Source organism: Manacus vitellinus, unplaced genomic scaffold (genome assembly GCF_001715985.3).
Source record: "Manacus vitellinus isolate BGI_N305 unplaced genomic scaffold, ASM171598v3 scaffold_19_pilon, whole genome shotgun sequence".
NCBI classification, from domain to species: Eukaryota; Metazoa; Chordata; class Aves; order Passeriformes; family Pipridae; genus Manacus; species Manacus vitellinus.
In genome coordinates this window covers 1,939,572-1,961,452 of record NW_021939395.1, presented here as the reverse complement: position 1 = coordinate 1,961,452, position 21,881 = coordinate 1,939,572, and the positions used below count along the sequence as shown (strand labels likewise).

The window sequence follows — 21,881 nt, the reverse complement described above, 5'->3', positions numbered from 1 at the left end:
CCAGCATCTGTTAACAGTCACTACCCCAAGGATCAAGGAAAGTCCTTGAGTCGAGACATGACATCAGCCAGACTCTGGTTTATAGAGGCACAGTCTGTCTGCACTGTCCTTGATGAGGCTATTACTGAAAAGGCAGAGATGTGGACACGGGATGCTATATGATGATGGGGCAGAATTAATTAAAGGGGAAGGTACCGAAAACTTGAATGAAGTATTATGAAAGGCACCACGGGGAAGGAGCCTCCATTTAGCCTGGGTTTTTTTGTTCACTCTCAGGAGAGGACATGGGTGCAAGGTCACGTGTAAGCACCTTCTAATGCAAGCAAAGATGCAGCCCAGTTACCACGAGCTCCAGAAGATGCCTGGGGTGCTTGCAGAGCAAAGCCACACTTGTCCAAAGCCTTGTTTGCACGTCACACCTCGCTGCTAAATGCTTAAATGTTCCCCATGACGTTGGGACAGAAGGAAGAAGGAAGGAGGTGGGGGAAGAGAAGCTCATAGGATAACTGGAAGAGAATGCTTAGCACTTTGGACAGGTGCTCTTGTTTGTTTGTCCTTTAGGCTCATGGGGTGTTTGACGAGACAAGGAAAAATTTCCTTTGAAAGGGCTGGAAGACAAACCTTCTCACTGCATACAATTAACTCCCCAAGATCACTCCTCCAGGATGGCTTGACAAGATGCAGATGAGAAGCTGGAATTCCTTTAATTGCACTTCCCATTCCCATGCCACCCACTGTGATTAAAATGAAACACTGGGATGGGCAATATTAGACTGGGAAAGCAGCTGCTCCTGCTCCCCTGGACCAGGCAAAGGAAGGTAGGAGGTCCCATGGATTCCCCAAGGTGTCCAGTTCCAAACACTCCTGGGCTGTCTGGGATGGTCAGCTTGTCTCCACAGAGCCTACTTTTGCCTGGAAATATCTTCTGTTTCTCCAGCTTGGACGTGCTCCTTGCCCTGTCTCTCTGTCCTTACAAACTCACTGTCCCAGGTTGCTCTGTTCCTACAAGGCTGCCTACAGGATCCTATTTAGTTCTGGAGCTGGACACTGTAGCCTCACTGCCTCTTCCCTAGGGTGGAGGTGGTACCTAAGAGAGAGGCTCTCCTCCCACACCCTGATGCTACTCTGTCCTCCTCCCACAGAAACAGGTCTGAGAAAGTGCAGTGCAGGCGAGTTCCTGGGATGTCATCCATTGTATGGAAATGCCTGTGCTGGCCAGAAGGAAAAACACCTTATGCCTGTACAAATCCCTTTCTAATCCTCATCCTCAAGATAAGAGAAAATTCTGCTTTCACAAAAGGGGAGGGGTTTGTCCCCTCTGCAGAGATCCTCATTCCTGACCCTGTTCTCCCTTGGCCCCAGATGAAGGAGGAGATGGGAACAGTGTGCTCTGCTCCACCGACTCTTTCAAGGAAACCTGTTTCATGTTGTCTCTCATGCCCCCTTGCTGTTCTCACCAGCTCTCTCTTCCTGCCCTGTCACTTCCTTGATGTAGCTCCTTCTCCCAGCTTCATTTTGTTTTTCCTCTCGGAGTTCTTCTTTTCAAGCCACCACAAAATCAAAGCCCAGCCCTGACGAGATTTCAAGGGAGCACCGGGCTAAGGAAAGGAAAGCAGCTGGGAGAAGACTAACCAGTTTACAGGGAAAGAACAATTTCTTTCTGCCTCCCCTGCTGGGTATTCAAAGGGCAAAACAAGCTGGAGTGCAGTTACAGAAGAGTTACCAGGCCAGCTGATTCTCCTGTCCAGGCAGACATCCACACTTCAGGCCAAGTGTGGAGGTCATTTGCTTGTCCAGCCACTGGACAAGCAGGACCTGCCAAACTCTGCTCCTGTGGGCTGCTTACTTCCCATGGCACCTGCTGGCTGCAAAAGACTCTCCTCAGAAATGAGAGTCTAGTATTCCCAGCCTTTTTTTTCCAGCTCCCAACTGTTTTGTAGAGACTCTGCCTGCTGCAGATGCCTCCTTTAAAACACAACCACTCTACCTTCCTCAGCTCCCCTGGATGACTTTAGGACATCCCTGGGGAGTGGTGAAAGAGATGAAGGCTCAGTTTTCTACACAGTGGTATAAGGGATACACTGACAGAGCTTGTGTCTCCCAGAATCAAACATAGAAAGAAACCAAACACTTTTGGCTCTTAAGCTTAGCCCAGAGTTCCCAGGATCTGGGCAGCACATCCTCTGCTGTTCCTTACCAAATCCCAGCACTTGGACTTGCTTTCTGCTTTTTGTCATTGCAGCAACGCTGAGGTATTTTCATCCCCCCTCTTGCTGATCCAGTGAGAGAGGAGCAGTATCTAAGCAGCCCTTGGCCTCACTGCTGCAGAACTGGACTGAAGCTTGCAGCCAGTTCCTCAGGAAGCTGCACCCAGAGCCATGAGCACCGGGAAGGGAGCTTGGCTCCACACAAAGGCTCACTCCCCCTTGGAATGCAAACTGACATCCCCATTCCCAGAGCTCCTTCCATCCCCCTCCTTCTCTGCAGAGACCCTTCCTTCCCACACCTCCTGGTGAGATTTACTCTGCCAATCCCTCTGGCAATCTGCTCCAAGCCATGTCACCACTGTGGCTCTTTGTTGTGTTGGGGAGAACTGGAGTTCATTGCCCCTTCTCACAAGGTGCAGATTCCTCTGACAAACTAAGGCTGCAAGCTCTGGGCAGGTCTGTCAGTCTGACACTGCCAGATCATGAAAGGAAATGGTTGTCTTGAATATATCACAGGTTTATCTGCCTTCAGCTTTTCTTTTCAAGGACAAAATGAAGAGAAGATCAGCCAGTTATTATCCTAACTTCACCCTCCTCCCCCCCTGTGGCTGTAGGAACAACCAACCTAACTCCCACAAGTTTTTCCCACTTCTCTACCCTGCTGCTTCACATCCTCTCCTTGTCCTCTTTCCACTGTTAAGATGGCTTTGGGTGTCTGTGTAAGGAGAATGACAAAGGGCCACAGGTGAGGTGTTGGAGGTGTCACAGGTACACTGGCAAGGCTGGAGGGAGAGAGAAGCAGATCCAGGGGGACTGTCAGAAACAAGGTTTCCAACATTTGCAGAGTCCCTGCTCTAACCTCCCGAGTTCCCCTGCCACATGGAGACAAGGTGTTCCATCACCCACACTCCAGATGTGTTTTGGTTCACACATCCCCTGTGCCTCTGCCTGGGAGGAGCCACTGTCACCGTTGGCAATTCTCCTGTTGAGCAGAGGGTTAGAGCCATTCCTGGCAGGTCAGAGACCAAAACCACAAATTCCCCCACTCCAGTGCCCCCTACAGTCAGCATGATCCCTCTGGGGCTTTGAGGAGCTGCTGCTTTGGGAGTTGGTGGGAAATGGCTGCAGAATCCACCTGCCCACTCAGTGGTGACTGTAAGATAAGACCATATCTCCTACAAAAGACACCAGGCTGGAGACACAGAGGCACCAAGGAACTGCCTGGAGGCACACAGGAGATGTGAGGGGTTGCAGGGAGGAGAAGCAAAGCCACAGGAAGGCTCAGGCTGGCAGTATCACTGCTCCACTGCTGCTCACTTGCAATTTGTATCATGGGCAATTAAATCCTTCCTGTGCACAGAGATGGGATGCAACAGTCTGAATATTCAGCCTTTATCACTGAGGCATGAAGAGGTCTGTGAAGCATATTGACTGGGGTCACCCACAGCCACAGAATTCTGAGAAATGGTCTCCATTTTGTAACACATTTATAGCATGCAGATTCCACACCAGCCTTTTAGGGGAAATGGTAGGACAGCTTCATCTGGGGATGAAGGAAATAAACAGAACTGATTTCTACTGGAAAAAAATGAAGTTTTGTTGAAAATAAATTAAACTAGTCAACACCTAAAATGAATTACCTCTACCTTACAATTTCATTCAGAAACTTCTCTTTCTTTAGTAAGCTAACAAAGTATTTTGTTTTGCCCTTATCTATTTGATGTACTTCACTTTGACGTTTATTTTCAAGTACTCATTTTCATGCTTTACTTACAGGACAGAATTTATCACCATATGAAAAGCAAATCAAAACAATCTGGCGATATTAAATATAAATGTTTTGATCGTCCCTAAACCCATTTTTCCTCAGAAACGCTGAAGAATTTTGGCTCTTTTTCCCAAGAGGGAGGGGAGAATGAGGCCTCCTCCTCTTCAGTGCTGGCTGTTCACCCTAGACCAGAAACCATGGCCTCTGACCAGCTCTTTGACTTGGTTCTCACACACCTGAAATATCCCCATCCTCTCCTGCAGAGACATCCAAAGCCTTCAGTTCACATAAATCAGCTCTGCCTTAAAAATAATTCAGCCCACTGAGTGACAACTATTGGTACAGCTCAGAGTCTATATCTTTCAAATTTGACACAACGGCGCTTTCCCTTTGACTTGGAAGAATCAATTTAATGAGGTTCAGAGCACAGACCAGTGACTGCGTCACACACGTGTTTCCTGGCCTGTCCATGAGCACACATGGAGAAGCAGGACTGTTGGGGATCTGCAGAGCAGCTCCAATAGCAGAGGGGGTGGTGGGGGTGAAGGTTCAGTGCCCCTGTGCCCAGCTCACCACCCTCCGGAATTTTGGGTGAAGCCCAAGCAGAACTGGCCAAGCTCATTCTGCTTACCCACCATAACTCCCCTCCAACAAGTTAAGTTTAGGTTGGACATCGGGAAGAAGTTCTTTACAGAGAGAGTGATGAGACATTGGAATGGGCTGCCCAGGGAGGGGGTGAAGTCACCGTCCCTGGAGGTGTCTAAGCAGAGCCTGGACGTGGCATCAGTGCCATGGTCTGGGTGACAAGGTGGGGTTGGGGCAAAGATTGGACTCGATGATCTCAGAGGTTGTTTCCAACCCGGTTCATTCTGTGAGTGCTGTGGTTGTGGTGGAACCAGCTGCAGCCACGCTTCACTTTGTGAAATGCAGCTCCAGCAGCTCCAAGCCCACATCTCCCAGGCACATCCCCACCATGCCATGGGCAAGGCTGCATTCCCACCATCCAGCAAATGCAGCCTGCGGATCATGGCAAAGCCCCTTGTAGTGCCCTGTCAACCTGTGAGCAACCCTGGTAGCTGCCAGGGTGCCCTGGGACATCCCTCCAGTCTGGTCAGGGCCCCAGTAAGGAGAGTTCCCTGGTTACTGGAAAAAGATCATCATAGCCTATTAACACACAAGAAGCCCGACTGCTGGCAGACACCTCTGGAAAGGGAGACCAGATGCAGCTGCTGCAGTCCCAAACTGTGTTAGGAAGGTTTTCTGGGGGTAAGGGTGGGGAATTACAGGTTGCAATGCTCTCAGGTCAGGTACAGTGAGCACATCTGCTCCTTGGGAAGCACCTACAGTAAGCAGCCTTTCCAGGCTGCCTGCAGGAGTTCAGGGCAAACAAAACACCCTCTGCATTCAGCCCAGCTGAAGAAATCTGAGTTTTTTCCAAAGGCTGGCACAAAATGAATGAGGGATTGAGCCATTCCTGCCAGCAAAAGGCCGGAAATCAGATCTGTGAAGGAATTTACAAGAGCTGCTTACTTCTTTACCAATGTTGATTTATCCCACGTTGCCCGAGGGCCAGAGGCTGCCCGAGCTGTGGCTGTGGGAAGCACCTGAATGCCAGGAGTGAAGCTGCAGTTAAAAAACCCTTCAGTGCAGCCACATTCTGCCTCCTCCGAGCACGGATGTTAATTAACTTTGGGGCTTTGCTCTCCAGAGATGTCTCTGAGGAAAAAGCACATTCTCTGCCCCCAGGAGGCCACTGTCCGGATTTTCATATTTTATTTAGCTCCAAGTTTTCAAGGCAAACCCCCAGCTTTTCCCTGATATCTGACTCCTCGTGTTTTCTGCACAGCCTGCAAATAAAATACCGACGTGGATGTCACACAGAAAATATCTGGAGGGGATTACTCTATGTTCTGGATAGTAAAAGGAGCTGGTTGAATTATTCATAGTGAATAAATCAGCCCTTTTCCATTTTGGAAGCAAACTTTGACCCTTCTGGAAGCTCTTGGGTTCAGGATGGGAGTAACTTATTCATTTCATTAGACTTTTTGTTGCAGTCCATGATTTGTCCCACAAGTCACACGTGGTTGGTGTGATTCCTCAGTGGCCTCATGGGGTTTTTTTTGTAAGGCACTGACAAGTACTGGCTACAGGACAGCCTCTGCCCTTCCCCGTGTTCCTGACCTCACTGCTGTGCAAACACAATTATCTACGTGATGAACAGTCCCTCTCCCAGCACTTGGACGCACAGGAATGGGCTCAGGTGACCATTCCTGAACGTCAAGGAATCAAGAGCTGTGAGAACTCTCCAAGCACATGAGTATTTGTGAAGACGTTATAAATGCACCACCAGCTCCTGCGGCACGGAGCCATCACTCAGGCACGGAAAATAACAGCCTGAAAAAGCACTGGGGCCCTCAGTGAGCAATACCCATTTCCCAGCACTTTAAATTTCTATGATACACATCTTTATCGGGGACCAAAACCCGACTTAGCTCATTACATGAGCGTGTCCTGTGAAACCTCACCAGATTTATGCTGATGCCCAACTCTCACTGCACACAGGGCAGGCCAAGGAGAGCACACTATCCTTGGCAGAGCATTGCAGCGTGCTTCAGGCACTGCAATCTACCCTAGAAGTGGGTGCATCTGGGCTATTGCCTCCTAGACAGATGATTTGTGAAGCATTTTTAAGTCCTTTCAGTTGAGAAGTGCTGTGCAACCGCTGGAGTCTATTATTATCAGGGAAGAAGGGGGGAGGTAGCAAATTTGCTTTACCTATAGGCTTATCTTGTGCTCCAGAGGAACATAGTCAAGCATTTTAAGCAGTGTGCCATTTTCAATTCATTTCCTTCCTACTTATTCCAGAGCAGCCAAAGCTAAGTATAATCAAGACTTAAGTGTTCCTCAGAGCCAGACAATTATTACCGGTCTTGGTTTCCCCGTCTATTAAGGAGAAACCAAGATATTAACCCAAGCCTTGCAGTGGGACACCAGGGCTGTAGCCCTGCAGCTCTCACACCGACTGCCTTCCAACAAAGCACAGCCTCCACTCCTCGGGATGTGGCTTCTCTTCCGATGCCTCCAGCTGGCTCAGGGCTCTCTGCAAGGGTGGCTTAGCCCTGCCTGCCCAGCTCCTCTCTTGGGGATCTCTGCCCCTGCTGCTGGGGTAGCTCAGCTGTTCACAAGCAGCTGCTGCCTCACTGCACATCCTGATAACGTGGCATCGACAGGGGTTTCACTCCAAGAGCCACCACTAAACAGCTCGGCCACCCGCGGCTCTGAGTGGGGAGAAGCAACCCCTGGAAGAGGGCTGTGCAGACAGCCACGGCCTCTCTGCCCCACTGAGGCTCCCCATGAGCAAAGACAAAATGCCCCAGGTTCCCAGGGTGGCTTTGCCACATCAGCCCCCTTCCTAACCACTGCTCCTTGCCAGCTTTAACTTTGACAGCCAAACCTCCCTCCCTGCCTCCTCGGGATTTACATGAAAGCAGTCAGTGGGGAGTTCTCTTCATTCATGCTGGGGCTTATACTTCTAAATTATAAAGTGTGTCAAATGAGGATTTAATTTATATTTAACAAGACAATGTTTGTAAATTAATTATTCATCAGCTGATAAGGAATAAACATTTCCCTCTTCCCTCCCTCCCCCTTTTTCACAGTGTGTTCACAAATGCACCATACATGCAAATCTATTAAATCACTTCTGCAGTACTCCAGATGTGGGAAAATATGTTCTTCGTCCTCAATTTCATTAGTGTGTTGCATGGTAACTAATGTAGCCAGGCACAGCACTAGGAATTCAATAATGAGAAGCATCTCCTTCCTAAAGAGGTAAGGGGGAAATAGTCAACACTTGTGTTTGGACACATCACCCTCTTCAGGTTCCAGCCCCCCACTCATAGGCAGAGATAAGAAAATAATTTGCTGTAATAATTGAGACGGGAGCTCAGCCCTACCCCTGTAAATCACAGGCACTTCAGAGGCAGCAGAATCCCGACCCTGGTGAATAATGGAGACCAATTTTGCTCTTTCCATCTTTATTATCATTAAGTAATGAGATTGAGGTGGTGTACAACCCCAGCAGACGAGCTGTCATCGTGTTTTGCTACAGAATTTGGCACACAAGAGCATCTCCTCACATGTACCAAAGAGAGGAATCTCCAGCATCTAAACTAGCCCTTGCTGCACTGCCTCTGGTCCCAGATGCCTGAAGCAGGTAACCAAGGCAGGCCCCTGGATGAGTGGCATGTCCCCACTCACTTTGGCCAGGAGGCTACCAGTGTTTGGGCTGTGTTCTCAGTGTCCAGCTCCTCGAGCCTCACGCTTGGTTTTGGGCAAGAAAGGAAGAAAAGGACATTGAGCTCTGACCTCTGGGAGGAATCTGAAAAGCTCTGGGCAGGATTTGCTCCATCCCCAAGCCCAGAACAGAAGCACTTTCTCACCCATGCTGGCTCTCATGGACACTTCACGGACATCCTCAGGACTGAAAGACACTCAGCCCCAATAGCTGGCACCTGCTTTACTACTACAGCATCATTTCCTGAGAGTTAAGCATCCCTAAAGGAAGGTGATCCAGAGCTCTAGGTGCCCTTGACACCAGTTAAAGCTATAATCTATAGCAATAAAGCCATTACAAAACAAAACCAGGAGCAAATCCCTCCAGCAAACAACCAGTCAGCGAAAAATTTGAACCCAAAGTCTCCTCCTTCGGTCCACGTTGCCACAGCCCTCCCTGGCATCTCTTCCCACAAACATGCTCGGAGAACCAAGGTGGGGCTTTGCACCAGGCTCAGCTTAGTGATAAACCAAGGACACCTAAACACTGTCCATGTTAATGGGAATCTAATTGGGCATCCAGGTCCATGACACAGCTTGGAAAGCTGCAGCACTGTGGGTGATAACTCATTTGGCTGGAGGGGCTGCTGGCCGGCTCTCAGTGGCAGCCAGCAGCTCTGGAAGGGCTTGTGGCCGAGTGCATCCTTTCCCTGATGGTGTAAACACAGCTTCCCACCACCCTGAGAGCCACCACGTGAGTCAGTCCCACCCAAAGACAGGTTCACAGGGCTGGGGAGGAAATCCCAGTCCATGCATGGACTGGAGTAAACAGCCGTGGGACCTGATGGTCCCACCTCTCCCCCTCAGCCCATTCTCTTTCAAACAAACCCTGCCCCACTTCTTATCATTCAACCATCTTCTAGCTCTCTTTCTGGTTACTGCCACATTTTGGCTGGCAGAACACAGAGGGTCTTTTCCCCAGGGAGGAGAAAATGCAAAATTTGCTCAGCTACCTAAATGAGAAACAAGACTGCCGCTCTCGTCTACAAAAGATACCAGGAAATCACTTTACATTTCTTCCCGCTCCAAACCTACCCACCTTCTGCTGACTCCTGAATGTTAATGTTATTTATGACAAATGATTGATGAGGGAGATGCAGAATTCACACCCAGCACAGGGCATTTTCGAATCACCTATTCATTTTTAAGGACCGGAATCAGTTTTGTATCCTGACGTGATTTATCATTTGGAGGTTGAGCAGCGGCGACGCAGGGCCAGCTTCCAAGCCCTGACAGAGCATCACCAGGATGAAGACAGCAGTAAGTCATTAACCCTTTGAGGTGTGAGCAGAAGATCACTGGAGACCAGTATTCAAACTATGTTGCTGAAGCTGGAGCCTTCTATTCCACCAGTGTGCCAGGCCATCCTAGAGCCTTCAGCTTCACATGCACGGACCACGCTGGTCCAAGCTAATAGCCACAGCAATGCTGTTGTATTTCTTAAAAGCAGAACTAAGCTTTTGTCTTCTACACAGCCTGTCTACATGAGAGAGGAATATTTATGCAAGACACTGTCATTGCAATGCACCTAAAAGAGATCAGTGGGACATTTCCCCTCCAGTGGACCTCCCAGCCTACACAAGCCTCTGTATCTGTGGCAGAGAGAAATGTCACCATGGGCTCAACAGAGATCTAGCTCTGAGACAAATTCTGATTCCCTTCCCTTGGAAATGTGCATTTCCTCAGGTTGCTTATGGGAAAAAGGCAAGATGAGGCACATGGGATGGGCCTGACAGCTGGGAGAAAGCAGAGCTTCTCAGGCTGGGAGAAGCTGTGTCAAAAGGGGCAAAGTGGGAGTGACATGTCCCCAGCAAAGACAGTCTATCATGTTTGATGCCAGCCTGAAGCTCCTGTACCTGAAGCCATATATGGTTGGTATTAGCCCAGTGGATCCAAAATACTGAAAGATTGGGATGGATGGACGTACGTTCTCACATACCTATCACCATGGCATAAGCTGTGTTTCTTAGGAAACCAGCCTAGCAGCAGTGCCTGGTATCCCTGTTTAGAAGGAAAAATGCACTCTGGATGCAGACTGGATTTTATAAACCACTCTCTACTGCTACCACCTGCGTGGCTATGCAGTGTTCCTGTGACAGCGAGGAGAGCAGAGCGGAGCTTCCAGCAGGGAGGAGAAGGGGTAAAGATGAGGGGGAAAGAGAAGGGAATGAGGGGGATGTACACTGTGGTTTTCCCTGGTTTTCTTGGCATATCCTTGGGCAGTGCAAAGCAGGTGGAACAGCCACCTCTAACACGACTCTCATGCTCTCCCTGCAGGCAGAGCAGTGGCTGGGGAGGTGAGTACACCCTGCCCCTGCACTGCTGCTCTCGCTTCACCGCAGCTCCGTGTCCACACACCCACGTGGGATGGAGGAGCTCGTGGTACCTGCTGGCAGCCAGGGATGACATCCACACAGCTCGGGGTGTGGTTCTTCTCCTGGAGACCGGGCACACTGGCACAAAGCAAGGAAATTTTCAGCCTTGGGGCCGCCCCTGCTGGGCCTCCTGATGGTGCCCTCGCCGTGTGAGCGAGCGCCCAGCCAGGTGCCCATCTGGTGGCTCGTGAGCAGCTGCTTCAAAATGCTCTTTGGAGTAGAAGTGGTGCTGCAGCTACAGTGCCATTCCTCCATCCCCAGAGGGGTTTGTTCAGTGGAAATTTTGTACTTCGGAAACTAAAAATAACACGCCCATCTTGGGAACTTTTTTTTTTTTTTCAGTTTAAGGGGGCTGGTTTTGTTCCTGCTTTGTTTTGCATTGAGGGGGACAAGAAAAGCCTAATTGTCCTCTCCTTGTCCTTTCCACCCCACTGCCCAGTGGACCAAAGAAGTCTTTCAAAACCTGACAGCAGTAAGTTTTTTTCCTTGCTGAAAAAGAGAAAAAACCCAACCTCTCAGGGAAAATAAAAATAATAATAATAACAACATTAATAATGTAAGTTTCCTGTGAAAAATAAATAATCAACAGTTGATCTCCAGTGCATGGCCTGAAGGCTCTCCAGATCAAAGACTGTCTCTGTTAAGTGTTTCCACAGCTGCCAGTACAGCTGGTCCTGAGCCATGAGGAGAAATCGTCACAGTTTTGGTGGTATCGCTCTAAGGTGCTACATTACAAAGAGGAGACACTGGACCTGAGGCACTCTGCTTTCTCCTTCCCCAGCACCACATGCCAGGCCTGGGCACCCAAGTTTCATACCACCAGACCACTGCCATGGAAACCATCTCCAGGTACCTATCTCAGTCCTCCTGGAAGCACACTGCCCCTTCTTCTGCCACCACTGCCCTGGCTCAACCAGGGTGGCACAACTTGCCCCGAGTATCCTGGTGCCCACACACTTCCCAGGGAGCAGATGGCAAAGCCAGCAGGCAGAGATGTCTGTCAACACAGTGCCAGGGGAGATCAAAGAGCATCATCATCCTTCTCCCTGAACTCATGAGCATGGTATAAGGTTGCTGAGCTCACCGAGGACCCTCAAAGACTTTGCTCCTAACCAGTGAGAGTGGTTAAGTCTTTTTGGCCACCAGTGGGTCACAACACCTCTTCCCAAGGGAGGGGAAACCTCTTCTCATGACAACAGCACCTTCACACCACATCTGGCCAGCACAACACAACCAACAGGGTTGGGCCAGCCCCCTGCCACACTCAGCTGTGGTGACACCACGACCCTGCAGCGACGCGAGCACTCACCATCTGGATGACAGACACCGGCCCGATGCTGTTCACATATATATCCACATCAATGAACGTGGGCTTGACTGCAAAGAAAATAAAATAGGGCTGAGTGTGAGCTGGGGCCAGGATCATTTGCAGAGGGCTGAGGACAAGGGGAGCATCTGGGACCAGCACGGCTCTACTGCCCCGAAAATCACAACTACAGCAGTCACAAAAGCACAGGAAACACAAGACACAGCCAAGCCAGGTCACCACCCCTGGCCACAGGGAACCTCAGGGGACACTTACTGCCAATGTCGGGCCTCAGCTTGTTGTCATAGTTCTTCAGCAGCGAGTTGAGAATCTGTGTGGCATCAGTCTCCTGTGCCTTGGGGGTGAGGACCCAGGTTTTATTGATGCTGAGGTAATCGTAATCATATTCCTCTGTGCTCTCACACCTGGAGTGGAGATACAAAGGGACAGAGACGTGGCTGTGGCAGCTCCCTGGTGCTCTGTGGGAGCAGAGGCACAGCTGTGTTTTGGAGATACTAAGGGAGAAGGATGCAGGGCAGCTAAAAGGCAGAGCATAAGGAGCTCAGGGATCTCCTCTTGGGCACACTTGCTAAGACACAACTCACCTGGCACCTTTGCTCACTTTGAGGTCCCCAGACATGCAGGGGCCTTATCACCAGTGGTAAAGACTAGCAGGCATGGGGTGCTCCACATCCTCCTTGGCTTTCTTTGGAGACACACTGCTCAGCCCTGAGGTGTGGGAACCAGTCCCTGCTCTTCTCTGCCTTCCTGCTCATCCCATTCCTGTCCCTTCTCTGCTGCCAGCAGCTCCTGCTCCTGGAGCTGCCTGTTAACCCTGAATACCTGAGCTGCTCTGCCTGCTGCTGACACCTGAAGCAGGCTTCCTCTGAGGAAGAAGACAGTGACAAAACAGTGCTTTTGGGGAGCAAGGCATTGACAATAAAAGCATTTCAGGGAAAAGGAGGTCCTAAAACTACCAAGCAGGCAGCATGTATATCTGGCATGCCAGGAACCCAGCCATCTGCCCTGCACAGATCCTCAGAAATTAAAGCCTTATGCAAACTCCTCTGCCTTCAGGCCAAGACCTGCCACAACCCATTGCCTGCCCTCACCAACCCTTCCTCCCCAGCCTTTGCCGTGAGCTCCCATTTAAAGATGTTCCATCTTCCCCATCTTCCAGTTCCAAGCCAGGCAAGGAAAGCTTGTATCCTCCTTTGGACATGATCCACTTAGCAAGAGCTTCTCTCACTGCCTTTCAAATCTGCCCCTTCTAAACCTTTCTCACTCCTCCCTTTTCCTTAAGGAGTTTTCCTAACCGTCTAATTAGATTAGGTCCACATGGTCACCCGGGAAATTCTAACCACCTGCCGCTGCTCTGGGCAGCTCATTCACAAGATTATCTCTGGAATGACACAGCCATATGTGGGAGAGGATGCCGAGCGATCCCACGCCCGGCACACCCCCCTCGACGTCTGCCATGCCAGCGTGTCACCTGCTCCAGCGCCAGAAAGGCTCTCGCAGCGGGAGCTGCCACTGTGTTGACACTTCCCAGCTGGAGCCTCGCAGCTCCGAGGTGCGATGAGGCACCGCGGATTCACATCTCGGATACACATCTCCCTCCAGCGCCTGGGGAGGCACAGCCTGCCAAAGGCACTTGGAGGGGGGGAAGCATCAAATTGACATGTTGCGGCCAATTTATCAGATGCTCCTCTTTTAAAGCCCCAGACGAAACCTGCTTTCACAATCACTTTAAAAGTCTTTGCATCTCCCCAGCTTGCAGGCGCCGGGATGCGTCCCCCGACGAGGGCTGGGCTGCGCGCAGCTGGCTGCCTGCCGCCGCACATTAGGTGTTGGTACATCAGCTCCTTGTTTCCTGTCTGATTGCGCTGCACTTTCTAACGATGCTTAAGGAGTGTTAAGCAACGCTGTCAGGATGCGCTTCCCCATCCGAGCAGCGGCAGCGAGGGCTCGCCTGGCTCTCTCTCTGGAGCGCTTCCTCCAAAACGCAGCCGAGCAGAGGAGCTCCGAGGCTCCAGCAGTTGCAGGAGGAACAGGGGACCACGCTGCGATCACCCAAAAGCTGCGCGGAGCTGGAGTGTGCGGCTGGCCCCGCTCCTGCGGGAAGCAAAGAGGGAGACGAGCCCACAGCGCGGCTCAGGGCAGGGGAGAGCAATGCTGACTGCTCTCCCTTGCTGCCCGTGTTTTCGGGTGATGGAGGCTGCCCCTGGCAAAGTGGGAACAGCTACACCAAAACCTTGTGTCACTGGTGCCTTGACCCTACCTGAAGTCAGCCCAGTCACCTGCTGGCACTGAACACTGCGTGTCCCACTGCTCTGCCGAAAATGCAGCTCCTCCAAGACATAAGGCTAAAGTAGAGTCCAAAACATCCCTTTTGAGGCTGAACAAGCCCAGGTTGCTTACTCTGCCCTCAGTCTCCTGGCTTCCCCCCATTTAGTGTCACTGATTAACATCCTAAGGCTTGGGCTAGCATTTCCAGGGAGCCATATCTCTATTACAGATGCAGTGACACTACCAAAAATATGCTTTTTGCTAATGCAGCTAATCCTGGTCGACTAAACCATACTAAGCCATCTTAGCATAAGCAAGCCAGCTTTTTCTGGAGAAAATATGCTTTTGCTGTCTGTGCACCCATAGGCACACACCAGCCCTTGTTGGTCAAAAGTGTGACTCTCCTGCCACTGCCTCCTCCCCAGTCTTTCTTCCTGGTGGCCCCACTTTAAATTGAGACAGGAAGAGTCCAAGATCTGTTGCAGAGGAGAGGTATTAAGGTGGCATGTGCATCCCCCCTCCAGCTGCTAATGGAAATGTCACAGTGCAGACCTGCAGTGATCCCCAGCGTGCTGTGAACACTTGCTGGCCTGGCGGCTCCATCTCCAGGCACAAAGTGACTGGCTTGGTGACAGGGGACAGCCAGTTCTCATATGTCTCTGTGCAGCCAGGAGGAAAGGCAGAGCCATCTTTCCTCACCTCTGCTTATTAAAATGTCAAAACGCCCTCCTCACAGCCCTCCTGTGGGGGCCCTGGGGATGGGGCACAGCCAGAGTGTGGGCAGGAGCTGGGCTGGGGGGGGTGACAGCAGGGCAGAACTGGGGACCTTGTGAGGAAATCCCTGGTCTGACAGATGCAGTTGGGGCTGTGGCAGCTCCTGCTGGTGCCCAGAGCAGGAGGCTTGCACGGCAGGGAGTTGTCCTCTCGGATGTGCTCACATAAATGGATGGGGTTGGACAACCCTCCTTGGGCAACCCGTGGCGTTACAGCAGGACAGTGCTCTGCATTGCCTCCCTGAGCCTGTTTTACTCCAGCAGACACCTGTTTTGCTGAGGTTTCCCAACACACTCTTGGTCAAAGCCACTTGAAGAGCTGGTGGCTGGCTCCCTACCCCAGTGCCTGAGCTGTCTGACAAGGTTTCCCTTGTCAGGCAGGAGGAGGGGAAGAGCAACATGTGCCATGAGCCCCTGAAGGCACTTCTGCTCCTTGCCTGGTAGGACGGCTGGTGGTGCTTGTCTAGGATGCACACCCACTACTATTTGCAAGCCCTGAGGCAGGAGCCTCCCAGGGAAGATGCAGATCCCAGGGCTGTATCCAGCCCCTCTGCAAACAGAGCTGAAAGTCTCCCCTGCTCCCGAGGAACAGACAGCAGCAAAATGCAAGAACAACATTTCCCTTGGTTGAAAAGCACTGGTCAATTCTAATTACCACATACTAATGTGTCCTTCTAGTCACCCATCCCAATGCCTCCTAGGGTTGTAGGCACAGGGACATTCAGGCAGACTACTCTGAATTAGAAGAGGGCAGAGGATCAAAGGACAGGGGGCTCACTAAACAGTCCCCTACCAAAATTTCACGTCTTTGTACCTCTCCTTTTACAGTACATTCCATGAAGCCCCAATGGTCAAGTCTGCACAGTTTCAACCACCTGCCAAGCCCAGCTTTCCTGTGGTGTGATGCTGTGCAGGGATCCTGCCTGCAGGGTTCAAAGTTGAGTGCCCTGATCCCAGCCCAGGCAGTGCCCTGGGAAACACTGAATTAGGCTCTGTGCTGGGGGGACTGTCTGGGGAGTGCTGAATCACCTGGCACAAAGTATCCAGCCCGCTCCAGTGCCAGGAGATGGATCTTGCTGCTTTTACCAGGAGAAGATCTCTCACACATACCACCTGAACCGTGCTCCTCACCCCAGCACCTACCAAAATGTGTAGGGCAGAGGAGATTCACCCTCCACAAACTGCATACAGGAAAAATGCAGTGAATGCAGAACAAGATCCTTGCTCCTTTTCTCCTTCTCTCACAGGATTCCTCTCCCACTCCACCATGCCCCCCCCACCCCCCAACTGCTCCTGGTAAAGCAGGGGCCAGGGAAGAGGCAGACATGAAGGACTGGGCAGAAGGGAAGCTGGGCCAGATGTGGGGTGAACCTTCCTGCTCAAGGGTACGTGAATACAGGACTTAATTGCTCCTCCATGTGATCCTGCAGCTTACCAGTCACCCTCTCAAAATGCAGGGCTCATGGCAAGGCACTGCGGGGACTGTAGGACACAGGGACCGGGACCACCATGGATCCATCCCCCTCTCAGCTCTCAAATGCCCCCCAGCACCCCCACGCTGCCGGGAGGCTTTGTGTCCATGCACAGGAGAGCCTGGGTGTCAGGGCATGAGCTGTGGGGCAGCTCTTGCTGCCCCGACTCTGGGAAGGCCAAGCCCTGGAGGACTGTGGCAGCGATGGAATTTCTGCCTGCACCCAGGGTCGGGAAGCCTTGGCAGAGCAGACCATTAGTAGCAGGATTCATGCTCCCGGTCCCTGACTGCATCTGTAATGGGATTTGATCGGCTTTAAGGCGGCTTATTCTGCCAATTAGCTTCAGCCAGTAAAATCCCTCTTCCCCCAAGCCCTGGGGGTAACAATCTGCTGACAACATGTTCTTTCCCCATCTAGCCATTAAACTCATCAGCAGGGCTAGGAATTGTAAAAAAAAGAAAAAAAAAAACAGAAAAAAAAGGAAAAAGAAACTTGAAAACCCCTTGTGCGTGGGCCCTTTCATCGCTGTTTACAGAACAGCGCTACGAACCGCTGGCCCTGGAGAGAATGCCACCTGCCGGGCCTCCTCCGCTCAGCACCTCCTCGCCCCAGCGCACGGGGGGGCATCGGGGTGGCTCCCGGCCGGCCACCCAGAGCTGGGACCCGCGGCCAACCTGTAGAGCAAGGCAGGAGCCCGCGCTGCCCCCTCCTCCTGCCAGGCTGCAAGCCCTGCGGGGGCTTCGGGGTGCCAGGGGATGGAGCGCGGGGAAGGGGACGCAAGCTCCTTCCCACCCTGCTCGACTGCACGTGGAAATGTCCCGGTGACGGATGGAGCTCCCAGGAGGTGCCGAGCTCCCTCTGGTCCTGCTCTGGACACCCTCAGAAGGGGCTCAGCCCCCGGCAGGATTCAGCCAGCGAGGTGATGGCGGCGTGGAAAACGGGATGCCCTCTCGATTCCGGCATGCCAAGGGGAGCCCGGAGTGCAAAGGACATGCAGGCATTAGGTGCTGTCGCGACCGGACCCGATCCTGCCTCGAGGCCGCCTGGAAGGAACCGCTGGGGGCACGGAGGTGCCCAAACCCCCGTTGAAGCCGGAGTGGGGTGGGGGGACACGGGGAGAGGTGCCGCGACTCAGCCCTCTCCCCTCCCGCTGCCCGACGGGTAAAGCCGAGGCGGGGAGGGGGCGTCCCGGCCGGACGGGGAGGCGTGGGGGCTCACACCTGGCGCGCAGGAACCCGGCCCAGGGCCAGGCAAGAGCAGCAGCAAAACCGTCCCCGGGCAATCTCGGCGAGGCGAGGGGCGGCCCGGGGCGGCGGCGGCGGCGGTGCGGCCCGCCCGGCGGGGCTTCAGCGCGGGGCGGGCCGGGGCGGCCGCGGGGCCCCCCGCTGCCCGATTGCGCCAGCGCCTCCCGGCCCCGCCGCCGCCCGCGGCGGCCCCGCGCTCCGCGCCCCGCTCCGCGCCGCCGGGCACCCGAGCGGAAGTTTGGGCATCTCTTCTCCGGTCCAGCGCGGGGGAGGGGCTCCGAGCGGGGTCCGACCCCCGCGCAAAGGGGCCAGGCCTCCCCCGCACCCCCGGGGCTGGGCGCCGGCGGGGGGGAGCACCGAGAGGCACCCGCGCATCTGCCGGAGCCGCGCTGCCGGGGAGCGAGCACCGTCAGCTGGTGCGAGGAGCGCTCGCTCCCCCTCTGCGTAACAAGGCGTTTGATTTCTCTTAATACTCGCTTTCTTTCGTCTTTTCTTTTTTTTTTTTTCTTTCTTTTTTTTTTCCCGTGCACAACTGTTGGGGTGTTTGTCTAAAAAAAGAAAGAGTGGGTAATTATCGCTAAAATACGCGAGGCGTCAGGCCCCGGTGGGCTGAGCTGCCAGGGAGATGCAGCCGGGGAGAGGGTCCTTTCCCACCTGTTGGGGCTGCTGTCCCGAAAAAACAGCCGGGAGGGTGCGTGGGCAGGAGCTGGGGGGTCGTGAGTGGGCTGTGGGCTTCCAGCCTGTCACTCTCTGCCTTTACAGTTTGCCAAGCTGCACTCGGGCATTTCTTTTCACTGCCAGCATCCGTTTGGGGTGAGAGCTGATCGGAACAAACTTTGTTAGATTTACATGAGGTACCAATAATTGTCTTTTGTTATGTGGTTATAGGCTGAGTTGCAGGAGATGGTCCCCAGAGGGGCCTGGTCCTGCATCTCCCAGAGGTCTGGCAGCATCCATGACAAATGGGAATTTGGTGCCTTGGAGTGCTCCAGGAGTACAAGTGATCAATAACAGCAGCACAGCTGGGTGGGTTTTCTAGGCTCTCTCCCTTGCTGATTCCTGTTATGATCACCTTTAGCCTTCAAGCATGAGATCCGAGCAGCCCCAAAGCCACAGGAGCCAGCTGCAGGCACCAAGGCTCTGAGATGGCATTTCCCTCTGATGGAGCAACTGCAGATTATGTTTCCTTTACTGCATGCAAAGAAGCCGGCTCTGGGATGGCAGAATGTACCGGGAGCACATGTCAAAAGAGTAAATAATGAATATCAAAGCAACGGTGAAGGTGGAAAAAGCTCTTTAAGCTTCAAAGCAAACCACTGGATTGCTCCAGAAGTTCTTGAGGGATCCAGATGAAGCTGAAGTTGGGAAAGGTGCAAGAGTAGCTGCAGGGAGGATGTAGCTGTCAAGGATTCTGGTCATGAGCAGATCACAGAAAACCCAAGGGTTCATATATGTGCTCTCAGCTCCCCCTCAAGACGCAGGATGTGAAGTGGTGTGTGGGGAAATTCATGGGATTGATTTCTTTTGACCACCCCTACAGCTACCTGAGAACTGAGAGGTCTGGGGAGGACTGGCACTCGAGGAGATGGAGATGGTCTGAGCAGTGTTAGGGAATCACAGTGTCCCCTTATGATGCTGTTTTGAGGGCACCTTCCAGGCAGGGGTATGCACTAGGACCATCCAAACAGCTGCCCTCCCTGGTCTTCTCCTTCATCTATGGTGGTTTCTTTTTGTAACTGGTACCGAGTCTTTTCCTTGGACCAAGGGTAAGAATGAAGCGTGTTGATGGTGCTGGAGGGAAGAGAGAGCACTGCTTTTCAAGCAAGCACATTATTTATCAGCAGCACAGGCTCAGCCAGTGAGAAACCCATTTCAAATTCATGGTGACTGATTTTGACCAGGAAAAACCACCCTCAGCCCACATGCTGAGGAGGACAAAATGTCCTGCACTAGTGTTTTGGGAGGAAGCAGCCCCTTATTTTCCACTTTGAAGAGACATTTGTTTTGAGGTCTACTGTCATGGGATTCCAAACTTAAACAGGAGATGCAATGTTTTATTCAAGATGCTTTTTATCCCTTCTGGTATTTCAGTTTAACCGGCAAACTAATAAAACCTATTATTTACAGAGTCCTCATGAGCCCAGAGCCTGGGGGGCCAAGCTGCCACAGCAAATGAGGGTTTCATCGTGCAGCCCTCACTGCAGGATTTAGCTCTGGAAGACAAGGAGACAATTCCAGCCCTGGCTCAGGATCCCAAACCTTGCGAGGACGGCAGTGCTTTAAGAAGGATGAGTCTGGGCACATCCACAGCCTGTCCAAATCTCCCCGTGCTGTCCCAAAACCCCTCTGCAGGGGTTGTGCTGCCTGCTCCCACAACGGGGGGGAAGGGGGAGGTGTGTGTGTGTGACTGCAGGCTGGAGCAGCAGGGGAAGGCAGGAGGCAGTTCTCTCCCTGCCTCTTCCCTGTGAAAAGGGCTGGTCACTCCTTGCCTCAGGCAATGCCAAAGACGAGGAGTGTCTCTCTCCAAGGAGACTGTTCTTCTGGGCCACATCAGAGGGAAAACAGATGCAAGTGGAGAAAGGTGTTATCCCAAGGTGTTCAGGAGCTCATTTCTGAGAAAACGCAGGCGTTTGCAAAATCTGCCTCAGACAGATCTCTCTCCAAGTGTGGAGGAGCAGGACTGGGGGACCCCAGGCAGACACAGATCCCACGGAGCTCTGCAGGGAGAGGTCAGGCTTGAGAGCACTGCTGGCAGAGCTGGGCACGCCAGGACAAGGAGCTGCCAGGGCGTTCTCAGGCAGCTACTGCCAGGACCATGCAGCAGACAGCTCTGAAGGGCTGCATGGAGGTGAACTTGCCTTCCGCTCCTCCCATCGCTGCTCGTCACAGGTCTGAGGACAGAGCACAGTTAGAGCCGCTGTCCTTGGTGCTCATTCTCCTCCTGATAATGAACTGGGGCTCCAGCTGTCACCTACCCAGTGCATCCTCTGGGAGCAGCGCAGGTTCCAAGGCCAAGGCTTCCCATGGATGTCCTCTCCATGCCCAGAGCTGTGTGCTCTGGCAGAAGGCAGAGGCTGGTAGGGCTGTGAGTGTCCTACAGCAGCATCCCTGAGGCTGAGTGTGCTGACAGACCTGGCATGAGAGTGGGGAAGGACATCTGAGGAGAAGCTGATTACAGGGTCCCTATGGGAAACTTGGAGGATGAAAACCCCTGTATAAGCCTTGACCCTTTTCTCCAAGTTGGGGCATGTCCTGCACAGTAGAAACATTTGTTTACTCTATCAGGGCATTTGTTCAACATAACCGAGGTTTTGTCTTTTTCAGGCTCACCAGGCACAGCAGCAGATGCTGCATCTGGGCTCACATGACATCAATAACCACTTCAGCTGGGCTCTGCCTTCCCACCTTTCTGGGCAGCGATGATAGATGAAGCAGACAGGACACAGTGTGGTTTTTAGGTGCTGGAGTGAACTTGCAGTGCTGACAGATTAAAAAAATGTGTTTGGAGTCTGAACAAATGTGACGTGTGTGTTTTCCAAGGAGAATGAAGGGTGTGGGAGGACAGCCCAGGCCGTAGCAGGAGCTGGTGCAAGGTGTCCCAGAGGGTGACAAGAGCATTGACAGGAGTGAGAACTTTACTTTCATCCTCTGCTGCTACGTCAGGCCTGAAGGAGCCTCTGGAGTTCCTTCCACTGTGGACAGTCCCTCTTCAAAATGAGTTGCTTAGTGGAAAGAGATCACCAAATGCTAGGTGATCTGATCCTGTGTGTCAGCATGGCTCCTGCTGTCACCCTGGGGATGGGAAAGATGCCGTTTCCTGCGCTTTTATGGCTCTGCCTTTCTGAACCCCTCCCCAGCTCAGGGTTGAATGTGTTACATCCCTCCCAGGGATCGAAACGTAAAAAGAGAAAACGCACATGGGAAAGGCTGGGAAGGGGAAGAGAATTGGCAGCATTGGACAAAAAAGGGAAAAATCTCATCAAATTGAGCACCAGGTGTTTCAATACTTTTTCAAATAGAATTTGCAGCTATGCCATCCCTGCATCTGACCTTGTATGTCCAGCACAGGGCTGTGAGCTGGTAGTTTAGCCCCCAGAATAACTCCCAGCAGA

The 21,881-nt window shown here is 52.4% G+C and overlaps 1 protein-coding gene across 1 annotated transcript in view; it reads right to left on the bottom strand.

Annotated features, from left to right (window-relative positions):
• Positions 1-20,753, bottom strand: part of LOC103767752 (gamma-aminobutyric acid receptor subunit gamma-4) — a 38,777-nt gene extending 18,024 nt beyond the window's left edge. The window contains exons 1-5 of the mRNA XM_029959173.1: positions 20,745-20,753; positions 20,628-20,660; positions 17,746-18,209; positions 12,268-12,416; positions 11,995-12,062 (exon numbers count right to left, since the gene is read on the bottom strand). Of these exons, the coding sequence (XP_029815033.1) occupies positions 11,995-12,062; positions 12,268-12,416; positions 17,746-18,209; positions 20,628-20,660; positions 20,745-20,753 (723 nt within the window). The remainder of the gene's footprint in view (positions 1-11,994; positions 12,063-12,267; positions 12,417-17,745; positions 18,210-20,627; positions 20,661-20,744) is intronic.
• Positions 20,754-21,881: the final 1,128 nt, after the last annotated feature.